The sequence below is a fragment of the Pogoniulus pusillus genome, chromosome 1 (genome assembly GCF_015220805.1).
Source record: "Pogoniulus pusillus isolate bPogPus1 chromosome 1, bPogPus1.pri, whole genome shotgun sequence".
Classification (NCBI taxonomy): Eukaryota; Metazoa; Chordata; class Aves; order Piciformes; family Lybiidae; genus Pogoniulus; species Pogoniulus pusillus.
This window is the reverse complement of record NC_087264.1, coordinates 5,485,960-5,501,829: the sequence shown is the minus strand read 5'-3', so window position 1 is coordinate 5,501,829 and position 15,870 is coordinate 5,485,960. Positions and strand designations below refer to the sequence as shown.

At 46.6% G+C, this 15,870-nt stretch overlaps 1 protein-coding gene across 2 annotated transcripts in view; it reads right to left on the bottom strand.

The window, feature by feature from the left end:
• HIF1A (hypoxia inducible factor 1 subunit alpha) overlaps positions 1–15,227 on the bottom strand; it is a 44,147-nt gene extending 28,920 nt beyond the window's left edge. The window contains exon 1 of one of the 2 annotated variants that reach the window (XM_064155000.1): positions 14,849–15,227. In XM_064155000.1, the coding sequence (XP_064011070.1) occupies positions 14,849–14,883 (35 nt within the window). In that variant the 5' untranslated portion in view covers positions 14,884–15,227. Of the gene's footprint in view, positions 1–13,718; positions 13,909–14,848 lie in introns of those variants that run through there. The other variant, XM_064155080.1, reaches the window with a different exon arrangement.
• Positions 15,228–15,870: the final 643 nt, after the last annotated feature.

Sequence of the window (15,870 nt, the reverse complement as noted above, 5' to 3'; positions counted from 1 at the left end):
AGGCACTTCTAAGTTAAAATATTCATGCTTTAACAACAATGCTGTGCACTTCAAGCCTGCAAGCTTGTCAGGCTTGTGTGAATCACAAAGGGCACATAGAGCAGGACAAAGCAAGAGAAGAAAACAGATGTCCACCTCAAGTTGTCATTTGAGCTCTTTCCCTTCTTGAAAGGATAATGTTTCTAGATTTTTGCCTGGTTTTAGCACACTTAGCAGCAAACTTCCACATGCATAGTTCAAAACTTCTCACAACCATTGCATTAGTAATTACCAACTGCAACACAGCTCACATCAACCTCAGAGTGCTTCTGTTAAAAATTAATCCCAGAGTATGGGAATCGAGTGCTGCCTGCTGGAGCACTGCCTGACCGATGGACATAGCTCAATGGAAAGAGCAACGCTGGCTGGCACCTACTGGTGCTGTTCAAGCAGCAGTCTCCTCTCCCTCTTACTAGGTATTTCCTTTCTAGAAAAGGCTACTGCTATAGATAGGTATTTAAACTGTGTGTACAGCACAACAGTTTGCTATTTTTAGCTGCTGTTTCAAACTAAGCTGTAACCCATCTGAGTAAAACCCAGCAATTTAAATAGGAAGATTAACCACCAGCTTCAAAGATCATTTCTTTAATGGATCAAATTAATAGGGAAAAGGTCTTTCACAAATGAGGTTTAATTACCAAGTGAAGTCAGAGTTGCCTCAACATTGGATGCCATCAGATTTTAAAAAAAAGGGGGGGAGGCAAAAAAAATCCTTTACTGTTGCAACTGCACTAAGCTTTGTGACTTAGAGTTGCATAAAGTAAATGAAAAAAACCACACCATCAGCATGTGGAGCTGCCCACAAATTTCTGTGTAGTCAATTAAAGGATGTTAAAATTCCTCTAAAGTGAGCTCTCTCTCACAACTGGGGGGGGAAAATTAAAACAGGAAAGTCGAGGAAGAGGACTGTGGGAGGAAGGGAGATGTGAACCACCACAAAATCAGCTTAAATAAACTACCATTTAGAGAGATTTGTGCAACTGCCCCTGTGGAAAAGTCATGGTTGCTGTCTACAGCCACCTGAAGGGAGGCTGTAGCCAGGTGGGGGTTGGTCTCTTCTGCCAGGCAAGCTGCAACAGAACAAGGGGACACAGACTCAAGTTGTGGTGAGGGAGGTCTAGGCTGGATGTTAGGAGGAAGTTCTTCACAGATGGGGCCTGAGAATCGTACAATCAGCCAGGCTGCAAGAGATCTCCAAGATCAGCCAGTCCAACCTATCCCCCAGCCCTATCCAGTCAACTAGACCATGGCACCAAGTGCCTCATCCAGTCTTTTCTTGAGCACCTCCAGGGAAGGCCACTACAAGGTCTTGAAGCCTTCTCTTTTCTAGGCTAAAGACCCCATCTCTTGTAGCCTGTGCTGATAGCAGGGAGCAGGCAATTGCCTAAATAGCACCCACAGTTATCTCCTTGAGCATAAAACTGATCAATGGCCATATTTGAAGTTGCCTTTTTCCTGCTTATCTACCATTGGCAAAAAAATAAAACCCACCTGGATAACACCATCAGTGATTAATTTCAATTAAAAATAACTAGATTAAAAATGGTCAGTGGACAGATCATAAACATGTAGCATCACAACCATCTCTTCCTAGCTTTTTTAATCACCACTCAGTGTTTTACCCTGTCTAGACTCTATTACATTAATACAAAAAATCAGGGGCTTTCCTGTCTGTTGTTTTACTGCTGTTACCTGTTTTCTAGCCTTTCTCCTATCCTAACTTACTGTTTCTCTGATCAGGCAGATTTTGCCCTCTAAGCAATTTTGAGTCCCACATAAAATAGCTGTTGTGAATCTATGAATCTAGGCTCATCTTTGATCCAGGTTTTGAGAACATTCTACTTGACAGCCTCTGTGAGCAATTCACTGTTTTCTCCTTAGAAGTGTTCTCTACAATCATGTGGGTTTGTATTTGTCATGGTATCTGGTCTTAAACAGTTTCATAGAAGTACACCATGAGGAAATAATATAATGCCAACCAATAATGTCTCTAAAATCTGGTAAAATATCATTAGTGAACTTTAGTTTGTAGTTCTGCCATTAATTCCCACCATCTGCCCATACAGGACTCACAACCAGTACTTCAATGTTAGACAGAACTCCCTCTCAGACTGAGGAAACAACTGTGGCAAATACCTGGCTTAGGAATGGACTCACAAAGACCACATTTGTTATAACTTAGCTTCAATTTTTCCACATGAAGCTAAAAAAAGGATGTAGCTGTTACAATACAATAATACATCAACAGTATACATCATAAGCAGGGAACCTGAGTGCTTGTCCAAGTCTAGTTAGATGCTTGAAGGAGATGCTCTATGATAATTATGATATTGGAACTTAGCAGACCTGTAAGTGGGCTCATATTTCAGTTTTCAGGTTGAAATCATTCCTGTTTGGTACAAAATTTGGTTGTCTTTGCATTTCTAGCCTAAATGAGTTATTTTTGCCAGGACAGCTGTATGGGACCAAGGTGCAACTCCCAGTTTGCAGCCATACTCCAACAGAACACCTCAGTCTCGTTACACCAATGTAACCAGCTGTGTTCAGTGGGATCACCAGAAGGGCTCAGCCCAAGGCATGCTCATGCTACCTGCTGCTTCCACACACAGAACAGCACAACAAGAAAGTATCAGCCATATACAAGCTCACTTAAAAGAGATTGGCTGCCAAGGAGTGTGATAGGGCACAGCTTTGCTCTTTCATAGAATCAACCAGGTTGGAAGAGATCTCCAAAATCATCCAGCCCAACCTATCACCCAGTCAACTAGATCATGGCACTAAGTGCCTCAGCCAGGTTTTTCGATGGTGCTGGATATGCAGACGTTTTCTCTTCACTGGTAGATCTTTATTTTGTCCTGAGCTGCTAGCCATGATACTTACTAATTATCCTTCCACAGAACCAAGTCACAGACAAGCCCAGCACCTAAGCACAAAGAAAACTAAAACAATCTAAATCAACTTCCCTAAAGACAACTTTGTACAAAAAATGGGTTTATAATGTAAAAAGAATACTGCTGAAATTGTTATTTAAATATATGGTGAGCTAATGATGCAACTATTCCCATCCACAAACCACCCACTCAAATCCTCCTAGAAAAACCCCACCCAAACCTCCACAGTCTCCTCTCATCTCCCACACAGCATAGATAGAGAATATGTCAGTTAGCCCCCTTATCACAGAACCTTAGAGGTCAGAAGGGACCTTCAGAGATCAAGTCCAACCTCCCTGCCAAGTAAGATCACCTAAGGCAGTTCACACAAGGGTTTTGAAAGTCTCCAGGGAAGGAGACTCCACCTCTTTGGGCAGCCTGTTCCAGTGCTCTGTCACCCTCACTGTGAAGAAGTTTCTCCTCATGTTGAGGTGAGATCTTCTATGTTCCAGTTTGTAGACACTGCTCCTTGTCTTAATTGGACCACCAAAAAGAGATTGGCCCTGTCGACTTGACATCCACTCCTCAGATATTTGTACACCAATGTCCTCTGTCTTCTCTGCTCCAGTCTAAATAGCTCCAGGTTTCTCAGTCTCTCTTTGTAGGGGAGATGCTCAAGTCCCCCAGTCATCCTCATGGCTCTCTGCTGGACTTTTTCCTCTTTTCTTATCTCCTTATACTTACTAATTGATGTTGATCAACTAGAGGCACGAGAGCTGCAGTGTTAACACCTTCACATCCTGAGACAGTCCCGCACAAATACTGTCCAGAGTCACAGGCAGCCCCAATGGCTCCATTCCCTCTCACCTCCCAGCCCAGTAGTAACACACTTGTCTGGCCTGACCAGCAGCCTGGAGTGTTCATTGCTCAGCAGGCAAACCACACAACAGGTTAAGTAGGGGCACCTGTGTCCACCACCATCACAGAAGGAACTCCAATCTGTTCTTTAAAGCTGAGAAAACCCAGGCAAAGCAGTGGGCTGGAAAGGGGCCACTGGACCAGTTCCAGCTTATGAAGCTACTCACTTCAGGTATCCAAACACTCTTCCCAGTGGTGGGGGGGGGAAGACATTTCAAAGACTGCACTCCCAAACACTCATTGCAGAGTCTGAATTTTCAGGTGAAGAGGCAGGCGTCCCAGGAACTGTAATACATCCCCAAATTCTCCTCAAGTTTTACTTGCCCAAACTGGTCAGGAGTGATGCTTCTTCCTTTTACAGCTGCTTTACAGAATTACTGCAATCTCTCAGCTACCAGTTCACAATGAACTCAGTGTTACAGCTTTGCCTCTTCTCGCTGTCACACGATTTTAAAGTACTATTGGGTTTTGTCGTTATGGCAAATTCTATTCACCAATTCTCCTTGTTTTACAGTCTGTGTAGAGAGTTGTGAGGAAAATGCCAACAAAACAAGCAAAAAAACCCCAAACCTCCCACACAAACCTCATGTGTAATCACAAGCATGTGATTTTCTAGAAGAAAGTCTTGCTCATTATGAATTAATGAACATCACAGCACAGTAACTCGACTCAGGAAAGTAAGTCAGAGATTCCTTACATACAGAAAGATTTAGAAGAGGTTTAGCTGCAGAAACAAGCGTAACATCCAAGCAGAGAACATAATTTTCTTTACATGAGTGTAGTTAATTTGACTACCACCAGTAAAACAAACTAGCAAGCAGTTCAGACTGAGTTAGCTGCAGCAGCACAAACACTGAAACCCACTGCCGTTTGCAAAACAATAGTGAAAGAAGCAGCAAGAAGAAAGTCCACTGGAATAAGCATTAACTTACAAAGTAAAATCTTACTATTCAGACCAAGAAGTCTGTTTGAGATAGTGATTTGCCATTGGAATGGGCTGCCCAGGGAGGTGGTGGAGTCACCATCCCTGGAAGTGTTCAAGAAAAGACTGGATGAGGCACTTAGTGAAATGGTCTAGTTGACAAAAAAAGCTGGGGAGGGGCTTTTTAGGCTCTCAGGGAGTGACAGCACTGGGGGGAATGGAGCAAAGCTGGAGGTGGGGAGGTTCAAACTGTACATGAGGAGGAAGTTCTTGAGCATGAGAGTGGTGAGAGCCTGGAATAGGTTGCCCAGAAAGGTGGTTGAGGCCCCATGGCTGGAGGTGTTTAAGGCCAGGCTGCTTGGTGCCATGGTCTAGTTGATTAGATAGGGCTAGGTGATAGGTTGGACTGGATGATCTTGGAGGTCTCTTCCAACCTGGTTGATCCTGTGATTCTATACAGACAGGTAAAGCACATCAGAACCAGCAGCAAAGCCTCAAACTCCTGAAACCAACACAGGACCACACTACCAAGACTGTCACTTGGATTTAGCTGTCAACTGACCTGAAACCCCAACTGCCTCTTCACTTAGGAAGTATGACTAAGAAAGTAAAACCTTCCAAAATTAGTATTTCTAATTCAAAATGTGGTGAAGTGTTTCTGCTGCATCTTGTTACACAATGGAACCCACTGATATTTTACCTTTGCATAGTAATTTACTGGTTTAAAATAACCACATGCATACAGTAGCTGTTTGTAAGAAAACTCTGGGTTTGTTTTTTTTCCAACTATGTTATTTGGCTTCTCCCTACAATACAGCTTTTTTTTTTCCCCAGCTGTGCTCTGTCCTTAAGGATGAAAGCTGCATGGCAGTTAAATTAAGTTTATTATGACAAAACACCCACAGTTACTCAACAGAGAGCTGGACATGAGCTTGACAGAACAAGCCTCTAAGAGCTCTTCTCATTTCAGCCCTCCTGCTTTTGTTTCTACCAAACTCACCCAAAGACATGCCAAATATATGCCCAAGACAGCTGTCAGGCTCTCAGTTAACAATGTTTTAGCTAAGAACTGGTCTATCTTCAGACAAATACAGACTCTTGATGAAGTCATTTCAGTGTAAATCATGGCTTTATAATTTGTGTCATTGTATGCAAGTTTTCCAGACTGGAGGCTGGATGTATTCCCTCACTGTTCCCATCCAAGTCTTCTCTTCAATTCATGTTCCTCAACTGCTTTTAATTAACAGGGCATTTTGTGATCAAAGAACTAAAGAAATCCAGAACAGAAGTAAGAGAGATAAAATTTTATTTTTCTTTATGAATAAGGACCAAACAGATCCATTAAGTAGTCAAAAAAAACAACAACAACTAAACCAAAACAAAAAAACAATGCTTAGAACAATAGCCAGGGCAAAAAGCCTTCAGCAATATCAGCTCAGCATCCAGTAGATTAAGGATGTACAAGGAAAAAGTCCTTGATGAAGGCCTGAGCATCAAATATTCCTGTACTTAGCTAAACTGTGTAGAGCTTCTCATTTCTTTGGCTTAGTAGAGGCTGCAGCCTTCATATTTGATGTGGATTACTTCGTTGAAGCATAGTCCCATCTCTTCCAATGGGCGTGAAGAAGCACAATGAGGTAAGCCTCCAGTAACACCTTTTCTAGGGTAACAGTCTATTGATCAAGCTGGAACAGGCTGCCCAGGGAGGTGGTGGAGTCGCCATCCCTGGAGGTGGTTAAAAGGAAAGTGGATGTGGTGCTCAAGGCTATGGTCTAGTGATGAAGGATGCTGGGATGAAGGTGGGACTGGATGATCCTGGTGGTCCTTTCCAACCATAGCGATTAGATGTTGTGCTGAGGGATCTGGTTTAGTCAAGGACTTGTCAGTGTGAAACTAATGATTGGACATGATGAGCTTGAAGGTCTTTTCCAATCTAAGAAATTCTGTGATTCTGTGATCATTCTCACTTGGAGCAGCATGAAATTTCACAAAAAAAAAAAAAACCCCAAACAAACAAAAACCCAAAAGCCAACCCACAACAGAAACCTTAGCCTCAAATTCTTTTGTATCTTGAAATGCAAGAATTTTCTTAAAGTATCACCAGTCTGCTTTGTGCTTAGGATTGCCAGTGGAATGATTTATTGTGGTAAGCAACATGGCTCATCTTCTTCTGGTAATATTTCCAGGATTATTCCAAAGTGAACTGAAAAGGTTAAGTTACCTGGCAAAACCTTCCACTGCTGTAAATGTAACAGAACAGCTAGGTGCTGGTTTATTTTCCTCAATGTTTCACTTTAACCTCATTGTTTATTTTAATGCAGTGAGTTACAGGGTCTGTTGTGACATTTTTCCTGACAATGAATATCACACTGAATGAAAAAGCAGCATGGGGTCTCTCCTGTACTCAGCACTGCTCAGGCCACACCTTGAGTACTGTGTCCAGTTCTGGGCCCCTCAATTCAAGAGAGATGTTGAGATACTGGAAGGTGTCCAGAGAAGGGCGACAAAGCTGGTGAGGGGCCTGGAACACAAACACTATGAGGAGAAGCTGAGGGAGCTGGGGGTGTTTAGCCTAGAGAAGAGAAGGCTCAGGGGTGACCTCATTGCTGTCTACAACTACCTGAAGGGAGGCTGTAGCCAGGTGGGGTTGGTCTCTTCTCCCAGGCAACCAGCAATAGAACAAGGGGACACAGTCTCAAGTTGTGCCGGGGAAAGTACAGGCTGGATGTTAGGAGGAAGTTCTTCACAGAAAGAGTGATTGGCATTGGAATGGGCTGCCCAGGGAGGTGGAGTCACTGTCCCTGGAGGTGTTGAAGCAAAGCCTGGCTGAGGCACTTAGTGCCATGGTCTAGTTGACTGGATAGGGCTGGGGGATAGGTTGGACTGGATGATCTTGGAGGTCTCTTCCAACCTGGTTGATTCCATAATTCTAACAAACACAAAGTTTATTATCTACTGGATATCTTTCAGGAATAACCAACAGGTCATCTGGAGGCATCAGCTCTTCAGTGCCAAAGGAGCCATTGCAAATGTCTTGGTTACTAAAATATCTCAGCATTTTGAAAGGTGACAGTTGTACAAGGCTTGATACTATCAGGCTTCAACAGAAAGAAATGATGGATTATGTGTACCATGAAGCTCCTCTTTATCAGTGCACTTACTCCCAGATCTTGGACCAATCCCTAGGCTGGTATTAAAAGGCATAGCTTCAACTGAGGCTGTGGCTTCACATCAAAGAGCTCTGAAGTGTTTGTCACCTACATAAACTGTGCTTAAAATATATATAGGCATGTAGTCACTTGATTTCTAGTTTCTAATAGTTTCAGAACCTAATTTTCATAGAGACTTTTATTCTAAGCTAAACAACAGATGTCAATAGAAGAAAACCTTCATATCCAGTGGTTAATTTGGAAACCTGTATCTTTCCTGAACTTTCAGCCATTACTCAAAGGTAAAAGGGCTTACCTTCTCTTCTGGGCCATCTCTGTGGTTCCTAATGTCATACACCCCACACACACACACTCATTCCCCCTCAGGCCTTTCCCATTTTTGAGCAGTAGTCAGTGGAAAAGTCATACTGCTACATGCTCTTCTGCCAGCTCTAATACAAAGGAGGTTTCTTAAGAGGCTCAAAAAGCTCTAACTTTATTGAATCCAAAAGAGAAAGGGCTGTTATAACATGAAAAGATGATTAAGGTCCAAGTTCTTTCCATGAATTGCATAGGTGGTTTTTTTGAGGCAAGTAAACACCTGCCTATATAACAGTCTATGTGAAGATAAAAGCAGTATTTCAGGTGATGACTTGTGATCTCGAACATTCCTTCTTTTTGGACATCACTTTGCAATAAAACGGGTTACTGCACCTTCTTGTTAATGTTCTTGCAAGATTTGGTTTTGTTTTGAAGCTGTTTGTTGCGGGGTTTGTTTTGTTTTGTTTTAAGAATGCATCCTGTAATAGGATTGGTATTTGCATCTCCTTGAAAGAGCAGTATCATCAGGAAAATCTAGATGCTCTTGTACACCACCACTGAACCATGCCGTACTTCCCTCCTGGGTTTACTTAACAATGCACACTTCACAATCACAGAAGAATTATTTTGTTGGCACATCATAATACCAAGCTCTTCAAGAATAAATTGATGTAACACTGCCAAATTCCCTCCTGCAGTACAAATGAAAGCCCACACCTTAGAAATTAGCAGTTTCTCTGATTCAATAACCCCTTTAACACCAAAAATCTCAAGCACACCTACCTGAGGTTCAGCCTTCCAACATAAATTGGTGCTGTATTACTACTGGACACCATGAACTCTTAAGAATTCAATCATAGGAAGAGACCTCCAAGATCATCCAGTCCGATCCATCAGCCAGCCCTAGCCAATTAACTAGACCATGGCACTAAGTGCCTCAGCCAGGCTTTGCTTCAACACCTCCAGGGATGGAGACTCCACCACCTCCCTGGGCAGCCCATTCCAATGCCAATCACTCTCTCTATCAAGAACTAACTCCTAACATCCAGCCTAGACCTCCCCCAGCACAACTTGAGACTGTGTCCCCTTCTTCTCTTGCTGCTGCTACCAGGCTCAGCAAGAGTCTTGAAGGCTTTCAGGTCAGAAACACACCAAAAAGTGAGCACAGACTCTGAAGAACTTCAGAAGGGTTTGGGCTTACACTGCAGCACTGTGACATTCATTCACATTATTAATATTTGACTTCCCCCCCTCACTTCACTCACCAGCAATACCGTGGGAACAACCCTATAATTCAAGGATAGGATGGAAGAAAGATCTATGGTTGCTTTCATAAGGTGCAGTAAAGGAGACAAGGACACAGAGTAATTGCATGCTGCCTGAATTCTTACATGTGAGAGCAGGATAGTCTTCTCTGCCCTCTCTTCCAGAGGCAGTAAAACACAGCAAGCATTTGTTTGGCAGCTTCTCCCTGCTTGCAAAAAAAAGGTACTTTACCATGATCTTCACCTAACCTAAATAAGCCCTTGATGGACATTTCTGAGAAGAGAGAAACCAAACAGAAAATGGAAATGTCAATTAAAGAAGTGAATAAAATGGATTATCCACTTCACACCTCCACCTTTAAACCAATAGTTTCCTTAATCACCAGACTAAGTTGCTGATAACAGTAGCAGCTACATTTGTTCCTCCCTAGAAAGGAAAAGCATTTCTACAGAATGCAAAGTTGCTGAAAGAAATTGAAAGTGCTTGAAACAAAAACCTCTTACCACCCATCACCCTGTTACAGACCACCTGACAACCTGAACCATCTGATCATCTCTACACTAGACCTCTCTAAGTGGACACCAGTGGCTGGTATTTGAGGCATGCCGTCCAAGAGACTCAGACTGCAGACTGGAGACACTATGTTTTAAAAGGGCAAAGCAAGCATGACTGTAAACAAAACCAGAAATCCCTCCCACTGCTTCCACTGCTGTACTGCCAAATACTCAGACCTTCACAGATTAAAGGAAACCAAATTACCAACAGAGCAAAATTATGGAGAATATCTGCAGTAGGCAAATCCTCCACGACTGTTCCTTCATTTTCATTGCCTTATTTATAACAAGGAGGAAGGGGCAGTGCAACTATGCTGTTGCCTTCAGCTTTAGCAAGCACTGGAAAGTAATTTCTGACCACTTCTACTGAAGGAATCATAGAATCAGTCAGGGTCGGAAGGGGCCACAAGGATCATCTAGTTTCAACCCCCCTGGACACCCTACTCTAGATCAGCCTGGCCACAGCCTCATCCAGCCTGGCCTTAAACACCTCCAGCCATGGGGCCCCAACCACCTCCCTGGGCAACCCAGTCCAGCCTCTCACCACTCTCATGCTTGACAACTTCCTTGTCACCTTCACTCTGAATCTCCCCACCTCCAGCTTTGCTCCATTCCCCCTAGTCCTGTCACTCCCTGAGAGCCTAAAAAGTCCTTCCCCAGCATTTTTTTAGGCCTCCTTCAACAGAATCACAGAATCAGAAATTCAAAACTGTTTCATGGAGTTCCTGTTCCACAGGAATTCAAAACTGTTTCATGTTCGAGGAAACGGCAAAGAACAGACAACACATGCACTGCCACCAGGTAAGCCCCATGGCAAGGCACACAAGCCAGAAAGAGCCAGAAAACAGAACCCCCACCATTCTGAAAGACAGAAACAACTGCCCTACCCATACCTGTGGGGAGACTTCACAGGAGATCTACTGAAAGATTTCTCCTCTTCTCACAACAGGTAGAGCAGTACAGTTAGAGTACACACAAAAGGGTTTTGTATTCACTTTCAGACTCTGGTAACGGTGGCTCAATTCCACCGGCACTGAAAGAAATTAACAGACAAAAAACAAGGGCATGTACAACCCTAAAGACCTCACACAAGAAAGAAAGGCCAGCAGTCAACCCTGCCCCTCAGAATCAGCAGCACAGGACCCAAGCTTCTCAGATTTTTGAGCTGGACCACGGTGGCAGAGATCCAGCTGCAAAACCTTGGTCTTTCAAATCATCCCCTAAGACATTAGGTGTTAAGTTTTGATTCCCAACCCCGAGAAATTAGAAAGCTGAACTTTCTCTGCAAGGTACTAAAGCCATCTTTACGACTAAGGACAAGCATTGATGAAATCTTAAATCCTTCCACTTCCCATGCTCATTTAACACCCATACCATTAAAATGGATATTTTGTGCTACGAGAATCTAAAACAATCCAAGATTCTCTTCCCCCCCCCCCCAGTGTATCTACCAGCTGCAAGCCACCACCAATGTACCTAAATGGCTCATTTAGAATCATGGAATCAACCAGGTTGGAAGAGACCTCCAAGCTCACCCAGTCCAACCTAGCACCCAGCTCTATCCAGTCAACCAGACCATGGCACTAAGTGCCTCAGCCAGGCTTTACTTCAACACCTCCAGGGACGGCAACTCCACCACCTCCCTGGGCAGCCCATTCCAATGCCAATCACTCTCTCTGGCAATAACTTCCTCCTGACATCCAGCCTAGACCTCCCCCACCACAACTTAGAATCACAGAATCAAACAGGTTGGAAGAGACCTCCAAGATCATCCAGGCCAACCTATCCCCCAGCCCTGTCCAGTCAACTAGACCAGGGCACTTTTCTTAAAGACCCAACTGACTGTTAAAGAAAGAAAAAATCCACCTACTTTTACTAAGAAACTGTCTGAAGCAGTAGAAGAAACAGAAGGAAATGAACTTAAACTTGAGGGCCATGTTTCTGGCTCACAGCCTTTGACTGTTGCTTGGTATAACTTGAGACTGTGTCCCCTTGTTCTGTTGCTGCTTGCCTAGCATTTACTTGTAATAGTGCAAGAATGACCCTACTGATAGTAAAACCTCACGACACAGACCTGGGCTAATCCTTTCCATAGCATCAGCCATCCACACACCAGAGTTTACAATAATAATGAGAAAAATCAGCATATTTCTCATCAAAATCCCTAACTCTGAATCAAATAAGAGTTGCAAGGCAAACAAAGCTGGCAACAACACTGCTTTTCCCGCTCCATGCACCAAGATAAACTCACTCCTTGTGCTCCTGGGTTTTCCCTGGTGTGCTACGTGGAAGTGATATGAGTACTGAAGAATAGCTAAAACCAAGATAACTCAATACCTAATCATGTTGCTGATGCTTGGTTTTCTCCCTGTATATGAGAAGCTTGGGACTACATCATAAAATGGATTTAACAAATCAGTAAATTAATCCACACATTCAGTTAGTTACTATTATGACTAAATTTCCCTTATGTAAGGCTGGAACACATAGTCAAATTCCATCATTTCTGCATCTAACAGCACATAATTAAGCAAACAATAAGCCTCACTTTAACAATCAAGAGGCAAACACAAGCACAGGGAGTCAAGGACTAAAAAGATCTTAACACGTGCCAAACTGATATATATAATCAGCTTCGCCACTTTAGAACAAGACTGTAAGGTCTTCTCCCTTAAAGGTATTCTGAACATGGGCACTGTCAAACCTAAACCCTTCTAAAATAACCCACGCTCTTGAGAAATGCTTGAGATGTTCACAGAGCTCTCTGGCTAGCTCATATCCTTCCTTTTTTTTTTCCCCCACTTAGCCATCTTTGCTCAACTGCACATTCGCAGCCCCCAGGATGAGCATACCAGAGACAGAGTTTTGTGGTTTTGATTAAAATCCTGCAAGAGAAGTAACCTGAATATTCCTCACTGCTTTATAAGAAATAGTCCCAACTTTGAACTCAGTCTACAGGAAACAGAAAACATCAAATTCTCTGTCTTAAGCCTTGCCTTTAGGAAGGAAGGATAAGCTTTGCATACTGATTCTTACATTCTGAAGAAAGCAGATTACATCCAGGATAAGGAAATTGCAAAAAGAAAAAAACCAGAAGTACCCAAGTGGGTCAGAATGGTAAGTAAAAAATAACAAATGCTCAAGGGCAAACGAAAAGATCAAACCAAACAAAAGCCAGCAACAGAGAACTGAAGTCTCGAAACCACTTTACAGATCTGCCACTAAATTAGGGCAGCAGAGCAAAGCGCAGAACACTCATTTCTGCTGCAACGCTTTCTCCCAGGCTTCTCAACAGCCATTAGGCTTTGAGTATTAAAAAAAATCCAAAGGTTACAAACTCAGTGCCACCCGCAGGTGCCCCACTGTATGGGTTTCACTAAACTGAAAGCTGCTTCTCCCCTGCTCTACTCCCTGCGCTGCAGGAGCAACCCCAAACTACCACCGAGAAGATCCTGTCCCGGAGGTGCAGCGCTGCCTGCCCACAGCCAAGCACTCCGCGCTCCCAGCTCAGCACAATGCTCACCATCCATTTTAAACGCCAGCTCCCCTCCTTCCTTAACGCAACTTAGGCGCTTTTCATACGTACTGCTTTTAACCTACTCCGATGACCTTTTGATACAAGGAGCGGAGCAAACCCGGCGCAATTAAAACTAAAAGGTAAGAAAATCCCCAAACCAACATTAAAAGGAAGGTATCCACATCGGTCTCAACAAACGGCGTCTTCTGCAGATGGCGATCACGAGAATTAATCCGTCCACAAAGCACGCCGGCGAAGCACCAGCGGACAAATCTGGTCACCCGAACACTCCGACTCCCTAAACTTCAACGCCTAACAAAGGCTTTTTAAGGCTTTTATTTCTCCCCCCCCCCCCCCCCCCCCCCCTCCTAATTTGAGCTAACAATCCTTAGTGAATTATTCATACTCAACTCACATTGTCCAGCCGCCATCCTTCCCTCCAGCCCTACCCCCCAAGCCTCTCTCCCCCGGCTCCGTGGGTTTTGGGTCTTCTATAAGCTTAATATTTGCAGATTCCAAAGCGGCCCTTTCCTGGGCAGAGCCCGAACACCACAGGCTGGGTGACTGTCAGCAATGAAGCACAACCAACTCCCACCCGCTCATTTTCAGAGGCAAAGGGGGCTCCCGGGTTGCTTCCTGCACCCCGGCACCGCTGCAACTCGGCCGAGGCGAGGCGCTTCCCCCATCCCCTCCGTTTTCCCCGGCCCCTCACGACCTCCGCGGACACCACCGGGCCCCGCCGACAGCCCCTGGCCCTGTTCGGTTGTCTCGCCTTCGGTGCACAGGCGGCCTAGGCGCCGGCTGCAAGAGCAGGGAGCGCAGCGGAGCCCACGCACGCCCCACGGCAGCGTTCTCCCCCTCCCCGTGGAGCCGAGCTCCACACCAGGCCGGGCCGACAGGACACCTCCCGCCACGGGAGAGGCACCGCACCGCAGTCACCCTCCGGCGGCCGCCGGATCCCGGCCCGCTCCCCCCGCCGACAAAATGGCGACGTGGACGGCGCGGAAAGAGAAGGCGGAATGAAAGAGCGCAGCGTTCCGCGGGCTGCGGGAGCGCGGGGAGGGAAGAGGAGCGACAGAAAACGGGGAGGGGGCGGCGGTTAACAAAGCGGGGGGCGGCGGTGTGCCCAAGGGACGGCGCCAGCATCACCGGGGCCGGGGAAGGGGGGTGGGGGGAGGCTTGGTGGGAGGGAGGCGGCCCCCGGGCCGGGCGGCGAGCGGGGGGCGGGCAGCGCACGACCGGCGCGGGCCGAGCACCCAGCACCGCGGACGGGCGGCGTCGGCTGGCGGTACCTCTTCTTGTCGGTGACGCCTCCGGGGCTCTCCATGGTGGCGGGCTGGCTGCTCCTCTTCCCGCCGGCTCGCTGAATGCGAAACGGGCACCTCCAATGGCCGCCACGGGGCGCGGGGAGATGGCGGCGCGGCCGTGAAGGGGCCGGGTCTGGGGCCGCGCGGGCTCACAGCATCGGGGCAAGCTGCGGGGAGGTGCGGGCGGCGAAGGGCGCTGCGACGGTGGGCGGCGCGGGGCCGGGCGCGGAGGAGGAGGAGGAGGCGGTGGCGAGGGCGGGTGCGGCCGGCCCGGGCCCTGCGCTGCGCCAGTAAGGAGCGGCGGCGCGGCCCGGCCCCTCGACCGTCGGGGTCAGCTGAGCGCTCAGCTGGGAGGGAGGCGTCCGGGGTCTCACGTGTGTCGTTGTGTGCGGGGCGGGCCCGCCGGCGGCACCGGGCCCGGGCCGAGCACCCCCAGAGTGCTAGTAAGCGGCCAGCAGTGGTAGACTCTACTGATCCAGGGCCTTCTGGTTTCACGGCAAGCACCGTCGGTGAGGGTTGTTAATGGTTTCATAGACCTAAAAGCAGGTCATTTCCAGTTTAAAGAATTAAAAACCTCATATTAATTAAAAGGCACAGACGACCGCATCGCCGGGCGGGCCAGAGGGACAATGCGCGGGTAATTAAGCACATCCACAGCAAGTTCTACAGCTTCGAACGCCCCAACACCCAAAGGCCGAGCCGAGGGGCTAGACGGGGGCTGCACGGGAGCACCACGTCCCGCGCAGCCTTCCCTCCCACCCAGGCAGGCCCGAATCCCGCCGGACAAGCACTGGTTCAGGCTCTCTGCCTTCAGCATCGCCGTCTCCACCGTAACAGAGAGTGTCGGTCCCTTGCCGTGACCCGGGGAGCGGCGTCTGGCACTAGGACCTGCGCGTCTCCGCGGCGGCGTTGCCCCACTCTGCCCCTGCTCCGCCCGCGGCCGCCGGGGGGCGCTGGAGTAGCCGTGCGGCGGGGCCGGCCACGTCGGGCTGCGGCTGCTGGCTGTG